Genomic DNA, 25,409 nt, shown 5'->3' with positions numbered 1-25,409 from the left:
GGGCCCCGCTCGCCCCCGCTGCGGCGGGCGCCCAAGAGCCAGCGGGCGGGCGAGGAGACGGCRGCGGTGCCGCTGGAGGAGGCCGAGCACCGGTGGCTGGTGAAGGCCGCCGGCGGGCGCTGGTCGCCGGAGCTGCACGGGCTGCTGCTGGCCRACGCCAGCCTGGCGGCCCGCCGGGACTTCATGTCGGGCTTCACCGCCCTGCACTGGGCTGCCAAGTGCGGCAACTGCGACATGGCCGGGAAGATCATCGAGGTGGCGACCAAGGCCGGCGGACACGTCAACATCAACGCCAAGTCGTACGGCGGCTACACGGCGCTCCACGTGGCCGCCATGCACGGCCGCGAGGAGATCATCACCATGCTGGTGCGGAGCTACAACGCCAAGACCAACCTGAGGGACTACAGCGGGAAGAAGCCRCACCACTACCTGAAGGACGGGGCCTCCTTCACCGTGCGGCGCCTGCTGGGCGACCCCGACCTCCACAGCAGCACGGGACGCTCCCTGCCCATCAGGAAAAACACCAAGATTGCTGCCTCTATCCTGAGCTCCACCAGCACTTTCCTGGGGGTCATATCAGATGACATGGCTTTCTACGATCTCACCAAGGGTYTGAGGAAGCCGTCGTCCTTAAACAAGCTCCTTGCTGCCTCCACGGGCCCGAGGAAGAAGCCCAAGACCAGAGGGAGCTTCCCCTCCTACTCGTCCCTCTGCGAGGTGGTAGAGGAGGAGCAGGAGGAGCTGGTGGTCAAGCGCAGGCCCRTGTCTGAGCTGTTCTTCAGCCACTAGCCCTGGCCTTGGCGAAATCACCGTSGCTTAGTGAGGGCAGCTGGGGCCTTGGTTTTCTCGCTTTTCATGGAAGCGCCTGGATTTCTATTATTTCTCTGTTTTCAGATGTTTAATTAAATCGGTGATCRGGTCTGGCTCCAGAGGCCGCTGGATGACACCTGCTTTGCAGAAGCCTGTAGAAAGGGAGCCCAGGRAACATTACGGACCCGAATAAATGCTGTACATGCCCTTGTGTTAATGGAGAGCGCAAACTTCCTACTTAATGGTTGAAAAAGTAGAACCATCTCTGTGCATGGACAGGTTAAAATGCTTAAGGTACAGCCTTTTTCATCTGTGTTCCTCAGCTGAAAAGCAGAAGTAGGGTAAAGAATTGTCTGTTTTACACTGTGAACAGCAWGCTTCTAGCCAGGTACTTTAAAATGGCTTTTTATATTGCAGGCTTAAATTATTAGAGGAAAGTTGCATAGTTTTCTATGATGTTTCTGATTATTTTGGTAACAGAAGTAGAATATTTCTATTAAAAAGTGCATGTAGTATTTAACTTCTTCAAAACAAAGTTTCTTACTGTTGGAAATACTCATATGACTATCCTAAGTGTTGCTTAAAGCCTTTGATTAGATGAAGAGTTTTTTAAAAAAACCCAACCCTCTCATCGCTCAAAACGCTGTAACCTGTCTACCTCAGTCGGAAGCGAGGTTAACCTTATGCTGCTGCTGTTGCCTGGGTTTTTTCCATTTTTGTTTTCTTTCTCCTCCTTAAAAACTCTGACCAGGTGGTACTAACCATGTATCTTGGTAATACTGTGAATTTTTTATAAACTTGAGAAGAGCTCAATCACTTAAATAGAACTGAATAAAAACATGATATTTGATAGTGGAAAACTGAAGTGAAAATTTAGAAAATGAATCCTTCAGAGTGCAAATATCATGATACYCAACTGGAAAAAAAATAGACTTCTATATATGACTTTTTTTTCTTCTCTTCTTATAAACCTTAAGCTTTGATTTTGGTCTATTTACAATAAATATTTACAAAAGTTGGACTTCATGTTAGGTGTTTTGTAGCAGCATGTCTGCATGACTTAAAACAATGTGAATCTCAACAGCATGGATCATTGACCTAAAACTTGCATTTCTTCTTCTTTTATATTACATAACATAGTTGTTTTATATATGATACTACACGTAGCTCCAAAAAGCATGTGAACTTGAGATTATGTGAACACTTCCAATGAGATTTTTTTAATTATTTGGTTAAAATTAATCTGAACTGTAGAGGCAGAGGTAAGAAAAGAAACTGTCTGACTCTTTTWAGTAGTCTGCTAGACCATCATATTTTCCCTGAAGAAATGTTTAAGGACTGTACGAATTGGAGGTGATGAAGACAACAAGGATCCTGTGTTTGCTCTGACGTTCTGGTCCCCACAAYGCGCTCAGTTTGCTGTCCTGAAGCCCTGTTTGCATGCTTGCTGTTCTTTCCAAGTCAGTGACTTCAGGAATGTATTTTTTCAGCCTTGAATTAAGCCTGGTACTTCCTTGTTTTGTCTGTAACTGGCTGCTCTGAAACGCTCTGCAACACGCGCTGCCCAGCTGCACTGAAGGCAGAGGCTCGTCCTGTCCCTCTCCGGGTGGCTCTGGAAAGGCCCTTGGTGACGTCCCCAGAGGAGCTCTCCTTCCATCCACGCGTGATCCCTGGCCCCAGGAGGGGCCTGACCCTGCTGCTCTTGGAAGACAACGGGTTACTCTGCRTCTGTCCGCTTCCATATTGAACTAATCTGGTTGTCAGGCAAATGTTAATGATCAAGGACCTCACAATGTCTGCATCTGGAGAAGGAAAAAAAAATCCCTCCTGTTTGCTGCTTAGCTGTTGGTGGGACCATTGATCAGTGTGGTCATTTTAAACCTCGATTCGTGTTTCAGTGTATCGGCTCTGAGTTCTAGAAAAACCTGTTGCTCTGTACTAAAAATTCTTTCCAGCTCTACTGCCATTAAACACTTTTTTGCTCTAGCTGCTGAAACCAAACAGGCATGTGTGTGCATTCGTGTTACTTCTGGAACAGCAGCAGCACTGACACCACGTAGTTAAAGCTTTCTGTTTCTATGTGAATTGAAAATCTCTGGTTTGACTCAGGCTTATTTTGAAATTTGCTCTTTAGTTATGGATAAATGCTTAATACATATTCAAACAATACAGCTGTTTTGGGGGAGTGTTTTGTTTTGTTTTGTTTTTTCGTGCTGCTTTTCCTACTTGCATAGAGGCAAAGTACGAAGATGTAGGTTGGGGGGTGGTGGTGGTATGTGTGTTTTAACACTGAGGTGTGGCTGTGACTTCACCCTGAGGAGAGCAKGGATAAGATTTCATTGATCCTGTGCTGTTGTGTCAGAGCAAAAGCAGTAAGTTGCAGCTGAGGAAAAGCTTCATTGCAACATGCCTTGAGGAAACCAGGCATTGCTGCTTTTGCTCAGGAGCAGAGCTGGGAGCAGCCAGCTCGATCCGCAGGTCCCCCACGGTCGCCCTGGGCTGTGCTGTGACTCAGCTCATTCCTCCTCCAGAGTAAGGAAAAGATAATATTGAGGCAGGCTGTGATGAGTGTACCCAGTGCTGTTCRACTGCAGGTGTAAACAAATACCCAGAGCTACTGCAAGTGAACCACTATAATCTTGCAAAAATGTGTTACCTTTGATTTGAAGTAAAACCAGTCTCTGGCTTTTCTGGGTTCTGTTCCTGTACGTCCCAGTTCACGCTCCGAAGGGGACAGTGYGTATGACGCTCAGCAAAGCAGAGGAGTGTTTTCTTGGCAGAGCCTGAGGCTGATCTTGTTTTATGAATCCATCAGCTTAATCGATTCTCCCTACATTTCACTGTTTTAAGGCCAAATGCAGCTGAACCCAGTAGTGTTTTCACATGAATGAATGACAGCTGAGAAATTTGGTCCAGATACCTTCACACAGTGTTTTCACAGAGACACCAGAGCTGGGGCTGCGGGGCTGCATGCACTGGGCAAGTGCTGCCTTTTGAGGCTATGGCCTGGCTGCAGAGCTCTGGGCTATGTTTTACCTTGGTCACTAGCTACCTACTTGTCATATCTCAATTTTCCTGTTGTAAAATGGAAAGTATCACCCTGGTTGCCTTGTCTTTTCAAAGTACCCAATTATTAGTGATTTTTTTATAGCTATGTAGGCATGGTGAGCAGAGTCATCCATAGCTTGTGAATGTTCTGCCTTCAGTGGAGCGCCTACATAAATAACGCGGGCTTGTATTTTAGCTTATCAGTATCGGAGATCAGCAAAGCTCATGTCTGTCTGACCCTGGCTCGGTCCGTCTTTCTAAAGATAACTCAGTTTGTCCTCCTCAGCACAACTATTTCTGAAGCACCTCAGATCAAAAATCTGCACTGAAGTCCTGAGAAAGAGGTCTGCAAACAAACTGCAAGCCACAGTCATGAGAGCAAGGACAGACTTTGTCCTGTGGGCTGTGGCTGTTTGATCAGAAGGTGGCAACGCAATCGGACCTGGGTTCAAATCGCTCTTTGGACCGCCCTTGCTCCCTTCCCCTGAGCCTTGTGCAAATGGAAGTGCCTCTGCTCTRCGAGTCCTGGGAAAGCCAGTCCTGTCCTGCAGAGGTGTCCTTGTGGGATTTTGGCTGCAGGCCACAGACCAGGAGGTGAGGCATTGCATGGAGTGCCGACCCCTGAGTTATGCATGAGGAAGTGCTGCAGATACTCTCTGCCCTAACTTTCATGGCACCTGCAGCTCCCAGCAGCTCACGCTTTGTCCAAGCAGGACGTATGTCTTGAACCTCTCTGTGGAAAGTGCCCATCGCAAAGCCAGCGTCCAGCAGAGGAGCTGCTGCAAAACTCCTGCTGCAAAGGGGCCCAACAGGAGCCACAGGGGCAGCCCCAGGGCAGAGAAACCACTCAGAAAGTCCTCTCGACCTGCCTGTGGCTCTTCCCTTCTCCTGCGTTGTGCATTTCCACTGCGACCTACATTTCTTGCATGCATTTGCTCCTGATTTGCATGTTAATCTGAGTAAAATGGCAACAGGACAGTTGCTGCTTTTTCCAGTGATTTGTCCTGGTGTGGGATACTCCAAATTGAGAGGTTATTATCAAGGACTTGGCCCCTACATAGCACGGGCACAAACAGCGCGTTGTTTGTTGCGGAGGGAGAGCAATGGGGACAAAATGGAAAGACAAAGATCAAAAGCTCTGTACCATAATGAGGAACATTCACTGACTAGTTCAGCTCCAGGGTTTAATTCACTGATTTATAAAGAGAATAAAACAAGGCAAATCATTAAGCACACCTAGCTCTTACACTGGCCTCAGCTTCTGCTGCTCTCTGTAAACAGTGCATTAAAGTTTGTCTACTGCTAGAAAAATGGCATATAACACCCAAGTATTGGTTGTTCACCCCAGTGGGGAAGCTACYGCCAAGATCATGCTTCCGTCTTCCTCTCTCTCCTCTCATATTCGCCTCCCTGATCTTTCAAGCCAAGGAAACCTGTAACCTGCTGGCAAAACCACGTTGTGACAGCAGCAGTGACAGCACTGAACAAGAGGGATTAGAGTGTGCAACTTTGAATCAGAACAGCACCAGATRCAGGTAGCTTGAAATGCAGGTACCTGGCCACTGGCTCATCCTTCTAGAGCTCATCAGCAGGAAAGTTGCACCAGGAGATGCTTTCAAATGCTGATGCAGCTGCCAGCACTGAAAATGTGTCATTGCCAAATAACCCAGCCCAGTTCAGACAAAAGCATTCAGAGATAGATAAACTGCTCTAATATTTGCTCTCCCCAGACCTGTTCCATTGATAACACTGTCACACCTGCAGAGACTTCTGATACAGACCTGTGCTGGAAGCATGTGGCGAAGCCCTTGTCTTGAGCAGTCTGGCCTTAACTTCCCTAAAGGGACAAAAAAAGCCCATTGCATCTCAAAGCATTTTTTGGCAAAGCTATATTGATGAACGCTTCTGATGGAAATGCAGGATATATGAGGAAATGAGTGTTTCTATGCGTAGAACTTGTACCAGCTCCTTCAGTGGAATAAAAATACACCAGAAAAAGCAGTTTCTGGCCACCTGAACRGATCTACTCAGGATGCTGCCTATTACAGGACTTACTGACACAACTCTGCTGACAGCCCTTGCTGAGCTAGACCAGGGCCCCGTGATTTCTCTAGAAACACCAGAGGCCTGCAGCCAGCCTGCACCCAGGCACGCAGCTCCCGAGTCCCCGTGTGACTCCTCATACCACTGCCATCGACCCCTGCACCCATGGCCGGGCCTCAGTGCCCCTATGCCCAAGCGCCTGGTGCTCTGTGAAGCACCAACTCGTGCCCCCAGCAAACACAACCTGGGGGCCACTGCCCTTCCAGAGGTGCAGGCTGAGCCCACTTCGTTGTTCGAACCGTCCCTCCACATCCAGATTCGTCTAAGGGCCTTTAGCCTCGCTACACTGAAGAAAAAGGTTATGTACCTGCACGGGTAGGCACAACACCTTCCCWGTGTAGAAGCAGGTCCTGGCAGCATGCAAACTTTCCCTTCCCAGGCAGCATCTTCCCTGCGTGAAGCGGATGCTCTCAGCATGGCCACACCAGTGCGACTCACCAACATGGTTGCAGTGAAAGACCGCAGTGAGATGCAGAGCCTTTATCACCATGTTTGCTTTTGTGCCGTTTGCTTCCCCCACTCTTCCATGGGGGGTCCCCCCCCTTTCCMTACAGCTAGCCAAGGTGGATCTAAGCCCAGGGACTCAGCCCAGCTCCCCCGCTCATGCCTGCCAGCACGGCTGTCTGTGTGCATGCAGCTCCCTGCTTCAGGGAGTCTTGTGGCCTTCAGGGAAGGTAGCTCAGGCCGGTTTGTCTCCTACCTCCAGCTGGAGCTTCTCATTGTGCCGTTAGGTGACACTTACCTCGAGCTCAGGGTAGAGGAGCTACCTGAGCCACCAGAAGAGATGCTGGAACCACCAGTCGTACCATCCTGGGCCGGGATTTCCCAAGGGATTGGTGCATAAGTGGTTTCTTTTTCAGATAGTTTGGGATGCTCTCRTTCTTCTTTCATTGGCTGAAGCCTATTAGAAAGGCACCTGGTTATTTATATACATTTTCAGAAGTGCCATCTTATTCTCTAAATCAAGACAATCAGTTCAACCTCTACTTTCTCTCAATAGATTTATCTGAGATGACTCAGCTTCATGGCTCATGTGATATTTTACATTTTCTCTTGTAACCTTGAATGCTTATGATATTTTGTTTAACAGAGTAATTAATGTGCTACTTCTTGAGTGCATTTTGTTAAACCCAGGAGCTGCAGAATTTGTACTGCATGATTATTCTTTAATGTATACGTGGGATCCCTTCAGGGCATTGAAGATTAGCTTTGCTCCAAGCTTATTTTTAAAATTTTATTCAAACAGTTGCCACGAATTCCCAAAGCAGAGAGAACATCCATCTACTTATTAAACACAGCTCTTGCAAGCACCAAATACATCTTTTGCAGATTACATTTACATCAGCCTCCTTCCACTCCTTAATTAGCTCCACATGCAAAAGTCCTGCGGCATAACACTTTAGTGAAGAAATGAGGCCTGGTTTAAAAAAGACCCTTTCAGYTTCATCCTGAGCAGCTGAAATGGCAGCTCCTGATCCAGCAGCGACTCCCACATGTCCCAGTGGGTGTTGAATCAAAATCCAAATGAGCYGCTACTTTTACAACTCCAGCAATTCCTGCCAAGACACTGTCAAATGGACATAATGCATGTTCCATTTGCACTGACCTCTCGCTCTATCCCACACCTATAATATTGGCTAATCTCTCTGGCTCTAAGCAATATCTTTTTATTCAGAGATCAGGCCCACTTGCTCAGCAGAACATAAGCTACTGCAGTTTCTTCCCCCACATTTCTTGTGCGTGGAAGGCCAAGTAACTTACAGATATAATTCCTGAAATTGCATTAGCCTCAATACAGCCAGCATTCCCAAGGGGAAGGTCTAATCTCTAACATTTTATTTCACCTTTTTACCTCTCCTGGGCACTCTTATTTTTTATTTCACTGCACAGAGCTGCAATTAATTCGTACAGACACCTCACTTCGGGTCTCTGCTGCTCTTAGTGGAGAGGTCAGGTTACCTCCTACCTGGGATGCTGCAAAGCATCAGGCTTGCAGACAGCATGGTGAGCCCCCAGCTTGGCTGGTCGTGGTTGCCCGTGGCACAGGCGGGTCAGGGCTGGCAGCAGTAGGATCACTCCCTGGAGCTCTTCATTCTTTGCATTCCCCAACACCTCCTCACTCCTCTTTGCCTGAGAAGGGGCCCTGCAGGGCTCAGCACTGGGGAGCTGCTAAGGCCCCGAAGCTCTGCAAACCACCTGCTTCCCAGGGCTTGGGTGGCAGCTGGAAAGCAGATCAGAGCRTTGAGGCTTCCCCGATCTGCAGGTGCCTGGCAGAGGAACTGCACTATCATCACTGGAGGAGTGGCACGTGAGGGAAACTCCAGGCACAGCCAGCAGGTTAATGAGGGGTGGCGCAGCAGTAGTAACATACAAGCACTGCACAGGGTTTCAGTTCCACCCTCCCCACATCTGCAGGATTTCCTTGCTTTCCTAGAACGGCCAACAGTTACTTGCACTTACACCCCACGTCTCRCATTTCAGTCTTCGGACTACATAGGGCTAGACAACAACTGCAGGGAGCCGTGTGGGATCACAGTATTCTTGTAAAAGCTTTGCTATTCAGCAAGGCAGTAGATATCTGTCATGACAATGCTCATGAATCAACAGGATGATGCCTTCTGCCAAAGTATAGGGGAAATACGAGCCCCTCTCACCTTTTCCAAAAGGGTCTGTTTTTAAAGCCTCCTTACTGCCACCCCTTGCTCCCCACAGGACTTTGCAGCACAGATGGGAACGTGGCAGTGCTGGAAGGACACCAGTTATTCAGGTTGGGGACTGAGCTCAGCAAGCAGAGCCGAGAACACAAGTGGTCGAGGGACTGCCATGCCACACTGTGCCACAGCAGGATACTCCAGGCAGCACCAAGCTCCAAAATTGGTGAGATCTGCTTTAGAGAAAGATTTTTTTTAACTGAACAGTGTAAACTGACAAAGACATCCCCTGGAGGGTTGGATGGTTCCCTCTCACAGCAGCTGATGAGGAGYAGTGTAGCACTGTCATCTCTGGTGCGACGTCCTCCCCAGCGCACAGCTGCTACCACTCCACCAGTACCACAGCATGCTGCTGAGAGCAGTGGCTAACACATCTCCCCAGAGCAACGTGTCCCTTCCTCTTGCAGGTAATGGCTGCAATTTTGAGGAACTGAAGAGTCTTTCATCAGTATCACAAATGCTCAGGGCTGCTTCTAGCTGTTAAAGAGGATCCTCTGTAAAGCTCTTAAGATGGGATGAGACTGAATCATTATTTGTATTTGCACATCAAACTGTGATTTTGGAAGTCCACGTTCCAGCATGCAGCTGYGCCAGGCATGCTGCACATGACTTACACTCAATGTGAGCTACTGCCGTTATCTTGGGCTTGGCCCATTGGTAATGAATCAATAACGAAAAACCAGCATTAAAATCTTGACCCACCTGACCTCCAGATCTACTGCTGCTTTTGAAAGGCGGTTTCTGCTTCGCTCGCCAGTAAAGAGGTTCCAGTTTCATCACCAGTATCATTTTTTGCTTTGCCTGAAATTCAAACTTATAACAAAGGAATAAGGAGCACATACACATGACTTTTYGGAAAACAGTAAAAATTATTTCTAWTTTTTGCACTTTGTAACATACTTGAACAATAAATTTAGCATTTGGAAAGATGCTAAACAAGAGCTGCCTGGGAATACCAATGTGGTAGAAGTGGTGAAAATCTTCTTAAAAACAAAACCCTTAAGGCGTTTGAAAAACAAACGCTTTGAAAGAATAGCAAGGACTTTGCAAATAGACTGTGCAGGAGTAAGAGCAGAGCTTATCAGTCTGAGAAGTGTTCACTTAAGCTGGCTTTGTCATTAGTCAGTTCTTCGTAGTCTATGCCAAAGATCACTGCTGTTGTTTTCTGGTAGCAGCCTACCTTGATTACACGAAGCCAGGAGGGACTCACGGATGGCAGCTACGGAGGAAAGGAAGTGACTGCTTTCTTACATGACAGTATATTCATTTACTGTGTGTTATACATATACATATATATATATATATATATATACATAAAAAGAGACTGTTAACATTAAATGAGTGCAAGAATTGCACTGAAATCGTCCATAATATTGTACTATGACATTGTTTAATCTCCGGTTCAGATTCAAACACCCATATCCTCTTTCTTTTCAAACACTCAGCTCACCCACAAGAGGAAAATATTTATACCATTGTTTTATTGAGATTATGTCAATCTGGGAACAGACGGACAGACAACAAGGCAGGGGGGAATATGCCAAATTAATAGGAGCAACACATCCTATCAGTCATTTCCAAAATGCAATCTGCTACATACTGTAAGATTTTGTCAGTTGGTCTATGGAAAGGGGAAAGCATTTCCAGTGTGTGCCTAGATCATCTAAGCACTTGTCAATACTGTGGTGCTAACAGAATTGTAAGAAGTAAGAATTCATCAAACTGAGCCAAGTTCAATGAATACATATGGATTTCCAGGAAAATGTCACAAATCACCATGTGTAAAAGTGGATGATCTGTTGCTGGCTATTAGAGGTGGATACTTTTCTCAAGATTTTCTAGTTGTTCTTCAAGAAATTTAATCTGCTCTTCTAGGTCCTTCTGTTCAATCAGTAAGGAGGTCTTCACCTGAACAAAGTGTCTGTAATCCTGGAGCTGTTGATCAGTCAGGTATTTGGCAAGGATACTAGAAACCACTCTTTCCCTACGATCTAGATTTTCTTTTAGGTCTTTTGCATCTTCCCGCTGTCTAGACAAGAGCTTGTGTCGTTCATTCAGTGATTGCTAATAGGAAAAACAAAAACMAAAAACCAAAGCATCACAATATGAAAACTCATAATTTCTGGCAAAGTCTAGATCTTCATTTGGAAGCTACAGTCTATTTAGTTTAATTACTTCCTGTTGTAGGCTTTCTGTTCTACATGAGTTTTTTCTAGATTGAATTACTCACTCTTGTGGCTTGAAGGTAAAGACACCAGTAAATCCCATCAAAGCTCACTTCTTCCACGTTCTCAGGAAAAAAAAACATWCACACACACACACTCTTAAAATTCTGGTAATTTTAGAGTAGGTTGTATCTACTTTATTCAAGTAGAAACTCTTTCAGGCACAAATTTTTGTAGTTTGAGAGTTGCATGTGATCAGCGAACMAATGACTGCTGTTAAAATCTACATGCAACACAATAACTCTGATACAGAGAGTAACTGTTCATCAAAGGTTTCTTTTAAATCCATAAGAATCAAGCCTTTCCTGTTCTACAGGATTTTAATACCTTTTGCATTCTAGCTAATTCTGTTTCAGCTGTAATAGTTTTCATAGGGCTACGTAGCATTGCCAGAAAATTTCCAGTTTCAGGACCACGCCAATAAAACCGGCACAGAGCTATGGTAACTATTTGCATGCTGAAAACGGCAGTTGGCCTTAATGAATGGAACGCCTTGGTCTGCTGACACTGGAGCAATTGCGGTGACTGGGAGATACTCATAAGAATGATGGCATGTAAACAAGTCTTTATTGAGCACATTATTCAAAGCAGCGAATTAACTATTTTAATRTATTTACTATGAAGACACAAACATAACCCTCAAGAAACAATCCCCCCCAAACCACAAAGTGTATATTAGCCAAAGCTAATGTAAAATATTGCTAAAAATATTGAAAAAGTTGCTTAAAAGAGTTGATGAGTTTCTTCTGTCCTGATTTYTGGGATAAATTGGGCTTGTCTTCTATATTAAAAAAGCATATTTCAGATCTGAAAAAATTTCCTGGAGACATGATGAAAGATCTAATTTTCCAGCACAATTGGCTAGTTGAGTTCAACTGTGGGGAATTTTATCTCAAGTTAAGACAATACCTTCCTCCTCCTCCTCCATATAGTGAAGACAAGTCCATTAAGYGAAAGAAGATTTCAAAGGCAGTAATTACCACATTGAAGTTACCAATGGAAAAAAAAGGGGGGGGTGGGAGGGATCCTAAAGCACAGGTTTTGAACTACTTCCCAGTGAGCAGTCTGAGCATTCAAAAGCTGCCTCTCTAGTTCAGACCCTCTCCAGGGTTTTGCTGCTCCTGCCATAACCTCATGCAGAGTCAGAGAGCAAAATACGCTCTGCACACAGCACACCTGCAGTCTCCAACACTGCACAGCTGCCTCTGCCACAGGCCTGCTCTGCTTCAGCTGTGGAAACATAGCCCATGGCTTGTTACTAACTGGCTAAGCAATGGCTGGTTCAGATTTAAGTATAGTTTATCCATTTGTCAGACAAATGAAGGCAAGCATAGATCCACTTTGAAAGAGGTGAACAAAACAAATTAAATTCTCTTGTCACTCACCTTCTCCTCAGCATCTGTATTTCCATCAATCTTCCTCATGGCATTCTGGACTCGGGCAAGACGACTGGACAAACAGAGGAACAGACTCACAACYTTCTCCAGGTCGCCTATGAACATCATGTAGCGCTCAAACTCATTGGGCTTGCAGATATCTTGCACCATTGCCTCAAGCTCTTTGCCACGCTCTGCATACTTCTTGGTTTCAGAGAGGACAAGTTCCCTTTCCTCCCATAGGGTCTGCAGTTTTGATCGGAGGCTCGAAATTAGTTCCATCTACACGGGGGGGGGGGGGAACAGAAAACTTTGTTACTGCTAGAGAGAATTCAAATTACTTAAAGAGAATGAATTTTCCTCACACCATCTCTACTAAATTTTAGACTTTTAAAATAATTGTAAGCTTCTGGGAAAAAAAAGCAGGGGAAGGATTTTCCAGAGTAGACTTTAATTCTCATGCTCTTAAGGGTGAGTAATCATCTTAAACTGGAGATATAGTCCCCAGCTCAGAAAGCTTCCAATCAGAGTTAGGAATAAACTGGAATAAAGATTACAACATAGTTACACATGGGTATGCTCTAAGACATAAGCATGAAGTCACAGCTCTGTTATATCAAATTTTAGAAGAACTGACTGAAATTTCATTTGAAATCTACACAGAAAAAGAGGATTTCACAGGGGATTCAGGTAAGCCAAATTATCCTGGGTAGTAAACCAAGCGAGGAAGGCCATTTGATACAAAAGTGTTAATACAGAAAAAGGCCCAGAGATCAGAGTGGGAGAACAAATGTATCAGCTTTTATGGAAATCAGYCAATGCTGACATGAACAGGAGCAGCAGTTCAACAATGTGCAATGAAAAACGTCACCACATCCACAGCAGGAAGAATTTCAGGAAGGTAGATTGTAATTACCTGAGATGGAATATGGCCAGGTTTCTACAGAAAAAAAAAATCTACAAGCTATGTATTATTCTTCTAGGATACCATATTCCTATCAGTAGAATTGTAATCCAATTTTATCCAACCTGACTTTATTCTCTTCATATATAGAAGTAAAGAGACAAATGTACTGAAACAGTAGAAACTGCTTCCAGCTCTTGTAAAATGCATTTCTAGTTTAGACTACCAGTTGTAATGACTTTTATAGATTTTGAGAACAGATCTGAGAGTTAAATTGTGAGTCAGCTGCTGCACTGGAGTTGGTCTTGCCAGGAAATGTATAACTAATTCTGCWGCTTATTTCAGTACATCCCATCCCTGATGACATGGTGAAGATGAGTATGTGGGAGGAGGGATTTGAATAAAATCACRCAGGACTTAAATACCACCATTTATAATCAATATACCAATTTGTCAGGACTTTAAGTGTTACCTACAGAAAAAAAATGACTCAGAGTTATCTGTGAAAGAATATTAGTGACATAAAAGCCATGAATAAAAGTGTACACAATAATATATGTGATATTAATATCTTTGTCACAGTGAAGAAACAATTGTTCCTTTCATAGTCATCTACCTACTTTCTTGGATGTGATGTCATCTAGGTCATTTGTGCTGTCTCTACTCTTATTCAGGATTTGGTTCCCCTTAGAAACAGGATCTTCGTTCCTGTCCTTGGCATTGTGTTCAGTCTCAGGGCTCTCTTCTGTTAGGTCTTGATTACCTTTCCTGCTATTGAACAGAAGATAAACATTTGTGTTGAGTAGAATTCTGTCCACAAACATTGCATTCATAATTGTATGCATCTCTCTAATTGTACGTATCTATTTCAGAATCACTTTTCCTTCTTCTCAAAGCCACAATGTTTCTTATTTTTGAAAAGATACGGAGTAAAAGATTTGCAGCCCTGGATTGTCATAGTCCCTTTTTAKGAGGGGTCATGGTGCTTTTGATGCATGCCATTCGGCATACTGTTTACAATATATCCATCATATCAGCATGGCTAGCAAGGTGCCCTGTCACCACCTTTGCACAGCAGTATTTGCTCTTGTTCTTAGCCCAGTCAKGTCTCCCTCTTCTGTAAGCAATGGACACATGAGTAGGTGAACTTGTCAAAAAGATTTGCAAAAAGTGCAAACGATGTGGCATGGAAACCACATAGCTTGGCTGAACAGCAGCAAATTTACTCCAACAGAACTGGGCTAAATTTGTCATAYCTTAAATGCCCATCTACCAATGCACAGCCTACTTGTTTCTCACACTTTCAAAACGCACAGCTTGTTTGTTTATACACAGCTATTGTGGTGTGGCTTACTCCAAGTTTCTACCTTCTGCTTCTCTTCTCCAGTCATGTACCCATAGCCTGAGATATTTCTTGACGTGTAAATCAGAACAATAAAACATTTTGCTAATGAAACAAAAATAAGATGCCCAAGCCTTAGTATAAGAATATACATGATATCYGTATGCTAAAATAGCTTGAAATACCAGAGCATTACTTTTTTCTACTTACTCGCTCTCCTGTACAGGTTGTACATCTTCCTTTTTCCTGTGTGATTTACCTAACATAGAAATATTAATAGGAAAAAGACCCTCCATCAAGTCTAGAGTAGTTTTTCTAATGGTATGAGGCATGAGAATATCAGCCAGAGAACTGTCTTTGGCAATGATCTCCATAGCAAGTTCTTCATATCGTTGGTCTTCAGCAGACTGCAGCCTCCTTTTAGGTAGATATTTCTCTTTTTCTGGGAGAATATCATCTTGTCCAGTAGGCACAGATGTTTCCTTTGCAGCTAAACCATTGGCTGTATTTTTTTCTCCTTGATGAGCCTGAAATAAAAATGTGGTCTGGCAACGTATTACTTTCTCCTGAGGGACAACTGGATCATCTGCCTCTAACTGCTGTTCTGGACATTTTATTAAAACATTGCCATTCAGAGATTTTATTCTGCACTCCTTTTCCACTTGAGTATCTTCCTTGCTTCCACTTCTTGGGATAGGAATAGAGGTTTCAGGAATCAGCTCCTTACTGAACTGACAGCATGAACTTCCAATTATATTGTTGTCTTTATCTTCTTCATAACTTTTACAGTCATCTTTCTCAGCATCATGGAAACTATAAGAAAGAAGACAAAAGTTGCATTTATTTGAGAGACTTTCTCTATAATAGATACTTTTGTAGATGAAATATTTTAAGTAGTTGCAGCTAACTATCATTATAATCCTAGCATCCTCTTTCTATTAAAAGTTTTTTAAATTTTTATTCTGTAGGAGCTATTCATTTTGCTTGAGATAAATAGCACATTGGGATGAAAAGGGAGTATGTAAAATGTGTAGCTGAATCCCCATTCATCTTATTTTCTAATAACGCCCATTTTCTAGCGATGACCCATGTTGGCAGCGGGGACCCACCGCAAGCCCGCGGCCCTGGGAGCAGTGCTGGGCGCTGGGCTGCCAGGAGCCCTCCCGCTCCAGGACCAGTGAGCGGCAGCTGCTCCTGGCCCGCCAGTGGAGGGGAGTGATCACCAGCTCCAGCCTGCTGCCAATTCCAGGTCGGGATCGCAGCCTCTGAGAGCTGCCAGGCGGTCCCATGCTGCTGCTGAGAAAGCAAAAACTCGGAAAGGAGTAAGAAGAAAGCGCTGCAGCAAAGAGAAGGTTTCTATCTGGCATCCAGAACAGAAGGACCTAGGAATTTTCTTCRGTCACTGGTTCGGGGATTCCTTCTTGTTTGGTGATGGCCCTTGGCAGGGACATGACTGAAATTTCAGGTACCTTCTCAGCAACTGCCCTGTCTTAGAAATTGCGTGCAATTATATTTTTTATTTAGACACATGCTACAGAATGAAATGCCTCAGCTTCATTACTTGGTGAAATTTAGAACTTCAGAAAAATCCAGATCTGTTTTCTACACTTATAAACAAAAAAGTATAAGTAGGTTAAGTTTCTCCCGTTACGAAAAGAAACTTCCTCCAATATTTTCATTTTTTCTCCATCAGGCTTTTTTTAATGCATTGACAGCATCACATGAGGGCAAACCTTTACTGTCTTTTTTCATACACCTTATTTCTATAGCTACAACGTTTCAGCCCAAAATTAAGAGCCTAAGTTTATATAGTCACTGTCTCCAGAATCACTTCAGCTATCTAAGCAATGCTCTAGTCTGCATTTCAATCTTCATCACAAAAGACCTCTTAATTTTTTTTGTCTTTAGGTGAACTGAATACAAACATAGAAACACTGTTTATGGCTTCTGTTTTAAAGTGGCTATTAAAAGTTTTATTGAAACCTTTTAGTTAATCCTTTTGGGATCAAACTGCTCCTTTTGAGATGAGCTAATGCATGTCTGATCTAGTGTTTTGATTTTTCTGATGAAACATTTCAGAAAAATCTCTGATGGRAGAAGCTGTTGCCCGCAGGGCACAAATAATTATATTCATGATGACAGAGYAGGTATAGATACATGTTTTTAAAATACACATAAGGGCCAGGATTTGCAAGAATATAGGAGTACTGTTGAACACAAGATGCAAACAATATCTGTGCAATTCATCTTTTGCAAACAATATGCATATATTTACATGCAACTGTTTGTAAAAATACTCAGTGCATCCGTATATGCAAATGTTACTGTATTAATGATGATTGAATGCACAAACTACTTTTTCCTCTAGCAACATTTTTCATAACCTCATAGGATTATGAGGGGGCAAGTAGAGAAGAAAGTTACAGGGGTCAGATGAAAGGAAAAATTTTAAACCTTGATATAATTAAGTTAAATTGACAAATGAGTTTTAAAGTTGTACACACAAAGCAAATATTTTCTTCCTTTAAATAGGCGTAAAGAATTTGCTTCAATTTTTGTTCTCCTTTGTTTAGCTCTTTCTCTAAGGTCACATATAAAAACAATAGAGCTGGGAGAGAGTCTGTCTTCCCTTGGTGCTAACTAACCCTGGTTTTATGCATGATGTAGGTCTTTTCTAAGCCRTATGTGGAGATACGAACATGAGCATTTTATTTTCCTGAAGCAGACCAGGCCAGTGGACAGTGATGMGGAACTTAAAGTTTAACCAGTGCAGACTGCAGGATACACAGTGAAGACACACACACGCACACACTGGAATTGTCTCTAGATTTAGGAAAATGCGAGTGGGCTTTGTTGTGCTAGGAAAGCTCTCAAATGTTTGGACTATTGTATTTAATCCCATGAGCCCCATGACATCTTCAGCATTTGTTTGTCTGGGCAGATTTCCTGGCCCAGATTTGGGGCTCTCTTGAGTGCTTTGACGGTTTGCAGCTGAGCTGTGTTTACTCAGTTCAAGCCCCACTGGTGAGATGCACAGGCTTTTCATGTGGTGAAACTGAGCCACGCTTTGGCTCAACAATGAGTCTTACTGTTTCTGAAATTCCACCTCTTTCCGTAGTTGCCCTTCTTCCAGGTTTGCAGAGACTCTGCTTTTTAGCTTTAACAGCAGAGCCTTTTTAGCCTTCCATCCAAAAAAGTCAGCTTGGTGAAGAAAAGATTATTCGTGTTTCGTACTACATAATGACTAACAATATTGCTTAGAGATACCTAATCTATTATGCACACCCTTTAACTGCAATTAAAAATTAAAAACTGAATTTGACCTTGACTCAGCTGGTTCTGGTGATACACTTAATGCTGGAAAAGTCTTTTTTTTTTTTTTTTTTTTTTTTAATCAAAAACAGCTCTAAAAATACTCCCTGCGAAACAGTGCAGCATCACAACAGGATGCCTCCCTGCAATGTCTCAACTAAGCAATGAGATGGCGATGCAGTACTGTGATTACGGATCAACACATCTTTATGAAGTAATACATGATGAAAGGAAGAGATGAAGGGACACCTAAGAAAATCAYCGCAAACATCAGAGACCCTTTGGCCTTATCCTTACATGTTCAGGGCCTCGCTACAGTGGCAAAGGGCAAGATCAGTAGGCTAAGGGAGTAAAGGCTAAGATCAGATCTTGCAGGTTAAACAAAGCATCCCTAGCCACTATCAGGGAAAATGGATAATAGCAATGAAAATGACTTCAAAATTGTATGTGCAGAATAAATACAGAATGAAAAAATTAAAGTTAACAAGCTTTTTTTCCATTGATATATGAACAGCATTGGAGTGGGTAATAATCGTAATACGCTCTTTCTGCTGGTCCTAGTTTGAACTTTTTTTTTTTTTTGAAGTAACTGATAATGCAAACATATCCTAGTTTGGATTTTCTACCTTAGCTCAACAGCACTTTCTTCTGGAAGAAAAAGAGAAAAAAATATCTGAAACAGATGAAACCTTTACTTAAAGCAAGTTCCCATAGATGAACATCTAAATTAATAAGCAAGGAAATGAATTCTGTATCTTTTTTTCCCCAGTATACATCATAGAACTATGGACAAATACATTTATCATGTCACAATATTTTGTCCAGAACTTTTGGTTATATTTATCATGACCTAAGCCTCCAGCTGAACTTGGAAACTTAAACAAAATATTAAAAACTAAATAAAAATAGAATTTTTACTGACATGAGCAGCTCTCCAAAAACCATTCACGTCTTTGTAACAGGAGAAAATCTAGTTATAGAGGTTATTACACAAGTGTCAGCACCACTTCATCATTGAAAAAAAGCTCAGCTGCTTTTCTCCCAATACTCCTAAATGAGCAAAACAAACATCGAGGGTGATCATGTAAACTTTCTAGTTATGTGTAAATTGCACTGTAATCTTATTCCAAGGGAAAAAAAACAAGCAAACAACCCCTCCCCACACCATTACCATTATGCAAGCATATTTTTCAAGACCGTGGGCATATCTGAGCTAATTCCAGGTGCTGCTTTAGCTGGAGACCAGATGGGGGAGCAATGATCTCAAATATCTGCAGGACATAGCTCAGCAGAGAGAGCAGCTCAGTTTCTGGTATGTTTGTACATACCATGCAGAGTAAAAATGGTTTTAAAGATTGCTCCAAAGGGAAAGAAAATAGCATACCACATAATAATTCCCATTAGAGCAATGAAGGATCCCAAGAGGCAAGGACAGAAGCAATCACACCTGCAATCACACTTGACATAACATCAAGCAGGGGTGAGTCCTGTGATTCCTTAGTCTGTGCGGCAGAGCGCACACCAGGTAAGGGCATCATCACCATCCCGGGATGGAAGGACAACAGGACTCCTAAGAGCTGCTGCTRGTTAGCAGTGGCCACGGCTCCACGCGCTCACCCAGCCGTGCTGGTGGCACAGCCTTACCTGGGGAGGCCAAGACACAGTTCACTGCTTTGGGCTGGTGGCGCTGGAGAACCGGCACATCTGGAAGTACCCTGGGAATGGAAACAGCACACTGATATACGTAGCATTTTTAGACTACATTACAACATTTACAGAGTGCACTGCAGACAATGATGCCAGGGCCCAGGAGCAGAGGAAGGAATAAACCAAACTGACATTGTAGAGAGCAAAATAAATAAATAAATAAAAGCAGTATAAGTGCAAATTAGACCTTGGAAGGATTTTTCTGCTATCAAGTGAAAAAACAGTGAACTAGGAAACCAAAGCTCCAGTCCCATAACACAGTTTGCAAGGGAAATGAGACAATCATTTTTTTTTCCTTCTAAAAAGGCTTGGAATACATCAGATTTACAGACCACATACCCCACCTTCCTCTACAGCTCACCCAAACAAGATTTCTGAATGTCAAATCATATATATATCTATCTACAGTATTAAAAGGGATCGTTATGTGCCCCATGTGTTGCCCAACCCTAGTGGGCTGCATATGACATTTGTACAGTTTGTTTCTTGAAGCAGACACTTGGTCCTCACTAAGGCCTGTGTATTAATTTTGTCTGTACGCTTGATCAGTCATAACCAATAATTCTGCCCGGATTCTGCTTACACTTTTCAGTCAATTCTGTTACTAAGTATCCATTCTTATGTAATTATGTTACAGCTTTTTTCCCATAAAAATACATTGTTTGTTTGCAATAATTCCTTAAAAAAACACTTCTAAGAACGAAGAGTTATCATGAACTGGAACTTCGTATGTTAAAAATACTAGTACTTCTTTCAGAATTCAAAATAATTTATTTCTCCTGCACACTGCGAAGCAGACCATACATTTTCCTTTTAAACAGCTCCATTGCATTTTTTATGGAATAAACAAATCTGGCTTCCCTCCTTATTTGATGTCTCTCATACCATATGTTAAGAAACAAATCTTAATTCCTCATCTGTACTGTTCAGCAGTTTTTCATGTGAATAGTCCCACTGTTCTCTAAAATAGGTAGAAGGCTTTACATGAGACTCAAACAATGAGTTATTATCTTAACATTTTTCTTACCTGCATAGGAGGAGGAGTTGATTTTGACCTCTCGCAATCTTTACCAGAAGCACCTGCCTGAGGGAGGTTTTCAGCTGATGCATTCCTACTGGTGCAGCTTCCATCTGCTTCCTTGGGAGACAGGTTAAGTTTCAAAGACACTGTACTAGCAGAGGAGCTGGCATTGCATCTACTGGTCAAGCTCAATGGGGCAGCCAAAGGAGGAAAAACATCTGGAAATTCTTCTTTAGAGAAAACTCGGTACAAAACCTCATTGTTTTGTATCTTCCTGCTTTTATTTAGATTGGAAATCTTTCCAGAAGGCCATTTAGGATATGAAGGTCTCTTCTGCACGGGTGGATTATGCAGTGGGATATGTTGCGAACTACTGGGCCTTTGACTAATCTTTCGTTCCATGTATTCAATAAGCGCAGTATGTTGGATTTGCTTCAGCTCAGTCTTGGAGATGCCTGAACTGGAAAGCGCCCTTCCTCGGTTTTCCAGAGTCTTTCTCCCAGCTGCCATTACATCTTGCTCAGTAATTTCATCCCTGACCTGACTCCACAATACATCCCTATCTTCCAGCTGATTTAGTTTCTCAGGTTCAGAAAAGCACAGTTTCTTTTGCTCTTTTGTTGCCTTTTTCCTTCCCCCTATTCGACCCATTTGTGTCCCATTAATTTCTTCACCTTTACTGAAGTTTTCTATCAACTGCGGAGAAGGAGGAGGACAAGAAACAGGCTTGGCATCCTCATTTGGACTGGATAATGAAAAAGATCTAAGATGTTCAATTGAAGGTCTTTTGGAGGGTTTCTTTCTCAGTCTAATGGGCAAACTTATCTGCAAGTCTTTTCTTTTAAAGGAGGTTTCTCTTAGAACCTTTTTTTGAGCCACTTTAAGTTGCTCTCTGTAGTCATTCTTGAAACTCTCATCTACTGATGAACCAGGACTTCCCAGAATGACATCATCAGCCTCATTCAGATTATCAGCGATGCACTGATGGTTGTGTTTGGTCTTTTGAAGCTGATTGCTTTCCCTTTGTATGTCTACAGATCGTACTGAGGCCGAGTAATTGCTTGTTGAAAATTTCTTTGGCAAGTTCCTCAAGTCCTCTTGATGTTGGGTGTGCTTCCTTTGATGCAGGATATTGGTGGTTTTTCCCCCAGAAAGATAGTAAAGAAGGGGAGTTGTTTGCCTGTTTATTTGTTCACTGACAATATTATCCTGCAGCTGTCTTTCAAGTTGTTTTTGAAGATCAGGTTGATATTTCTGAAAACAAACAGGAGGTACAGATTTCTCTTGTTCTAGATGCATTGCAAGGTCAGGACTACTATTAACTTGTTTTTCTTTGTTGGATTCATTTAAAAAATGAGATGTAGCATCTTCCTTTGGTCTGAAAAAAGTTTGGTTAGTATTATCAGAACATTGCTTATTTACATGATCCAATTCCCTACAGCAAGGATACTCTGATTCTACACTATCCAAGCTGTGGGACACTGAGGATTTCTGCATTTTGGCTTGCTGATTGAGGAGTGGTTCCCAAACATCATTCCCAGTCTCTCCTTTAGAGTCATAGCATTGATACTTATCTGTACAACTGTTTAGCTTCTTTGATGCATTTTTAACTGGGAGAGTATTTTCCATATTTTTTAAGTCATAGCTGTCCTCAAACACATCCCGATCCAAGTTTGAATGCAACTCAGCATGGACTGGGCAATGAGCATGGGGCAAGGATCCTTTTCGCTGGCTAGGTTCTGACACTGTGCTTAGCAGATCTACTTCTCTGAAATTTGGCTTATGTACCATGCAGGGATCCTGTTTGTTTTCTTGTATATCATTAACAGTGTTAGGGTTGGTATGTGGTGGAGGGTAGGCTTTAGAGTTCATCTCTTCAGGAATTTTATAAGCAGAAAGAATTTTAGGGGCACTAGCCATGGAGTCAGTCTTTAAATATTCTTGAAAAATGAATGAAGAAGGTCTAATGAAAATGCGTGGATTGCTTCTCTTGAGAGGTTCTTGGAAAAGACTTTGCTTTTTAATTTCCTCTGTCTTTAACCTCTGATTTTTTGATTTAGATAGCCCATTTTTAGAATCAGAAGAGGAAAGGTCCTTGTTTTCCAGAGTCTTTCTCCTAGCTGCCAAAATATCTTGCTCAGCAATATCGTCCCTGATTTGACTGCATGGTATATCTTTATCTTCTAGCTGATTGTCCTGCACAGGAGACGGCTGCACACTACGCTCACTGTGACTTCCAGAGTTACACCTCCCTGTCGTGTTTTCAAAGTGTCTAGTGACTTTATAGCTGTCAAGTCGCGTGGGAGGAGAAGGTGGAGAGGGCATTGGAGGTGGAGGTGCAGCCAGAGGCAGTGATCTCTGATTTACAGTCCCTCGGGTAGGAGTGTTTCCATATCGCTCAGCAAGACTAACACTGTGAGAGTTGTTATGGCTGCTCAGATCTGGTGACTTGTATGGATGCATGCATCTGAGTTCAGAGTTTGCTGCACTGAGATTATAAATACCTCTCACATACTCTGAGTCCATGTATGGTGCCTGCTCTGGAGGCACACAGCAGCTTTCACTGTAACATGATGGCAAGTGACACTCTKGAACATTTGAGCCCCCTGAGAAAGAGCTGTAAGCAGAGTCTGCTTTTCCATGAAGGTGTGAGAGATTGTCTACGCTGTTGATCGACTTCACTGGTGAAAGACGATTACCATTCTCAGGAGAGGTCACTGGCTCTAATAGCTCTCCCTCTTGCTTGTGATTCCATCTTTCTATCTCATTCCCAGATGAAGCCATGTTTACTAAAAAGCAGCCCTTCCAGAAAAGTCAGATTAAAAGTCCACAACAGAGTTGTTCAAAAAGCCGTGGTCACATTTCAATAATAGAGGATCCTAAAAAGAAAAAGAAACATATATATAAAAAAAATCTTCAGCAGGAGGATTCTAATTCCTGTCTGTGAGACTCAGCATTGATCATCACCTACATGTTCAAGGGGAAACTCGTGAGAAAATTGCCTCTTATTACACTCCAGAGAACATTAGTATGTTTTATTTACGTATTTTCTGGTCTTTTCTCACTACATCTGCAATTCCTGTTACAGCTGAGGTGATACTCGTCTCCAAAGCAGACAGACTTCATTAATCCTTAAGAGATGGTACAATGACCCAAGCACAAACAGCACTGAACACTGCAGTTAGACTGCAGTTGACTGTTCTGTCAAGATTTTATGACAGAACTGAGACAAACCAAACTAAAACAACCAAATCTGCCACCACCTTATTTAATTGAAAATAGCATTTAGAGTTACCAGATGTAAATTTCTGGCTTCAATAATTATTAGGATCTTGGAATGATCATTTTTATCTTATCTATCACAAAGAGAGCCACTGAGTTTTTAATAACAAAAGGTGTCTAGGCGTCATAAAACCTAGAAGACTATACTTAAAATTAGAAGACACTCTCTTAATGACTGTGAAACATTAAGAGCCAGAATCAAATCAGGATCCAAATCTGCCTGGAAATGAACCCGAGAGGCTGAAAATTCCAGCTCAGGTGCCACCTAATGCTGGAGGTACTTAGGCACCACATGCACAAACTGTTTTTAAGCTTAAAGTTTCAGAGTGCCTTAGGACCATGCTTCTGAACGTGCTTCCAGCTGCAGGCCAGCATCTGACTCTTTTTCAGATAGATGAAGACCTGATCTAAACAGCACAAAGTTTTGCAAAAGCAGGACTGCAATTACCTTACACAGAGTGTATCCCACACCTCACCAGCACCTCCACTTCTCCTTTCAGAAAAATTTGCACAGAAATACGAACATGTGGACAGTTAGTTGGACAAGTTACTGTTATGACAGCCACAGTAACCTGCTGCGTACCGAACATATCCAGCAACCCACACATATAGCGGCTGTTTGACTTGCAGGCATCAGGCAATCCAGCTAGAGTTCCTGGGATGAGATCAGACTGTCCTTTTCCCCTCCCAAGCAGAAAAGAGGATAGGTATACTGCAGTAATAAAATGAGATTACTAGGGGGAAAAACAAAGCCACTTCAACCCATAACCAATCCTCGAAGACCAAGTCTTTCCAGTATATATAAATCAGAATTTATGCCAATTTGCTCTAGATCTTGATGCAGTAGGTGTCTTTAAGAAATTTCTATTGCACATTAGGACTCTTCCAGGTATAGCTGCAGCTATTCTTTCCTTTTAGAAATATGAACTGATGTGGCAGCAGCTGTGATGGTGCCTCCTTTTTTCCCCCCATCCAGTTCTTAGCTCTCTCCCCAGCAAAACAGGAAACTCATTTATCCAGAGGCTGTTTATATAACAATAAGAGAACAAGAACTTTTGCAAATATTAACTATTTAAATCAGTGCATTTAATGACAATAAATCAGACATTTATTTCTTTATATGACCACTATTTCTGTTTCTTTGGGTGGTTATGGCTTGCAACAGATTCATCCAGTTATTTCACTCCACCCAAAGCAGCCTCGTGGCACAGTGAGGACACAGCCACAAGAATGTAGCTGAGGCTACTTCAGTTTATGTGCTGATGATCCAGACACTCTGTGGGGTCTCAGTATCTTCATCTGTGGCTGTCCATAGACACCCATGGGCATACTATACTGCAGGACAGGAAAGCATGATTTGATTAGCAATACTATAAATAAAACTATTAAACTGCTAGTGTTATCAGATGGCTTTCTTCAGGAAGCTTAGCTGACACTGAGTAAATATTTGCTAATACAATGGCTCAAAATGTATAAAGGGCAATATACTGCTTTGGAGAAAATATCTAGTAGAGTTTGGGGTTTGGGGTTTCTTTTCCTTCCTAAAGGTTTCCATGATTTCATTCTTG

The 25,409-nt window shown here is 42.7% G+C and overlaps 2 protein-coding genes across 7 annotated transcripts in view; one reads left to right on the top strand and one right to left on the bottom strand.

Moving 5' to 3' along the window:
* Positions 1-6: 6 nt before the first annotated feature.
* Positions 7-1,630, top strand: SOWAHA (sosondowah ankyrin repeat domain family member A; the record flags this gene model as incomplete). Its single annotated transcript, XM_085312647.1, has 1 exon — positions 7-1,630. A coding segment is annotated over one exon (783 nt), but the record flags the coding sequence as incomplete, so codon positions are not given.
* Positions 1,631-10,136: 8,506 nt separating this feature from the next.
* The window catches only part of SHROOM1 (shroom family member 1), a 42,578-nt gene continuing 27,305 nt past the window's right edge, over positions 10,137-25,409 (bottom strand). For 5 of the 6 annotated variants that reach the window (XM_085312747.1, XM_085312746.1, XM_085312744.1 and 2 more), the window contains 6 exons: positions 20,566-23,438; positions 19,476-19,546; positions 14,730-15,332; positions 13,798-13,948; positions 12,283-12,555; positions 10,137-10,736 (listed from right to left, as the gene is read on the bottom strand). In XM_085312747.1, the coding sequence (XP_085168873.1) occupies positions 10,482-10,736; positions 12,283-12,555; positions 13,798-13,948; positions 14,730-15,332; positions 19,476-19,546; positions 20,566-23,343 (4,131 nt within the window). In that variant the 5' untranslated portion in view covers positions 23,344-23,438 and the 3' untranslated portion in view covers positions 10,137-10,481. The remainder of the gene's footprint in view (positions 10,737-12,282; positions 12,556-13,797; positions 13,949-14,729; positions 15,333-19,475; positions 19,547-20,565; positions 23,439-25,409) is intronic. The other variant, XM_085312749.1, reaches the window with a different exon arrangement.

Source organism: Rhea americana, unplaced genomic scaffold (genome assembly GCF_003343005.1).
Source record: "Rhea americana isolate MKP2758 unplaced genomic scaffold, rheAme1 scaffold_37, whole genome shotgun sequence".
NCBI lineage: Eukaryota > Metazoa > Chordata > Aves > Rheiformes > Rheidae > Rhea > Rhea americana.
Note: the sequence above shows the minus strand (reverse complement) of the source record. Positions and strands in the feature narration are given on the sequence as shown.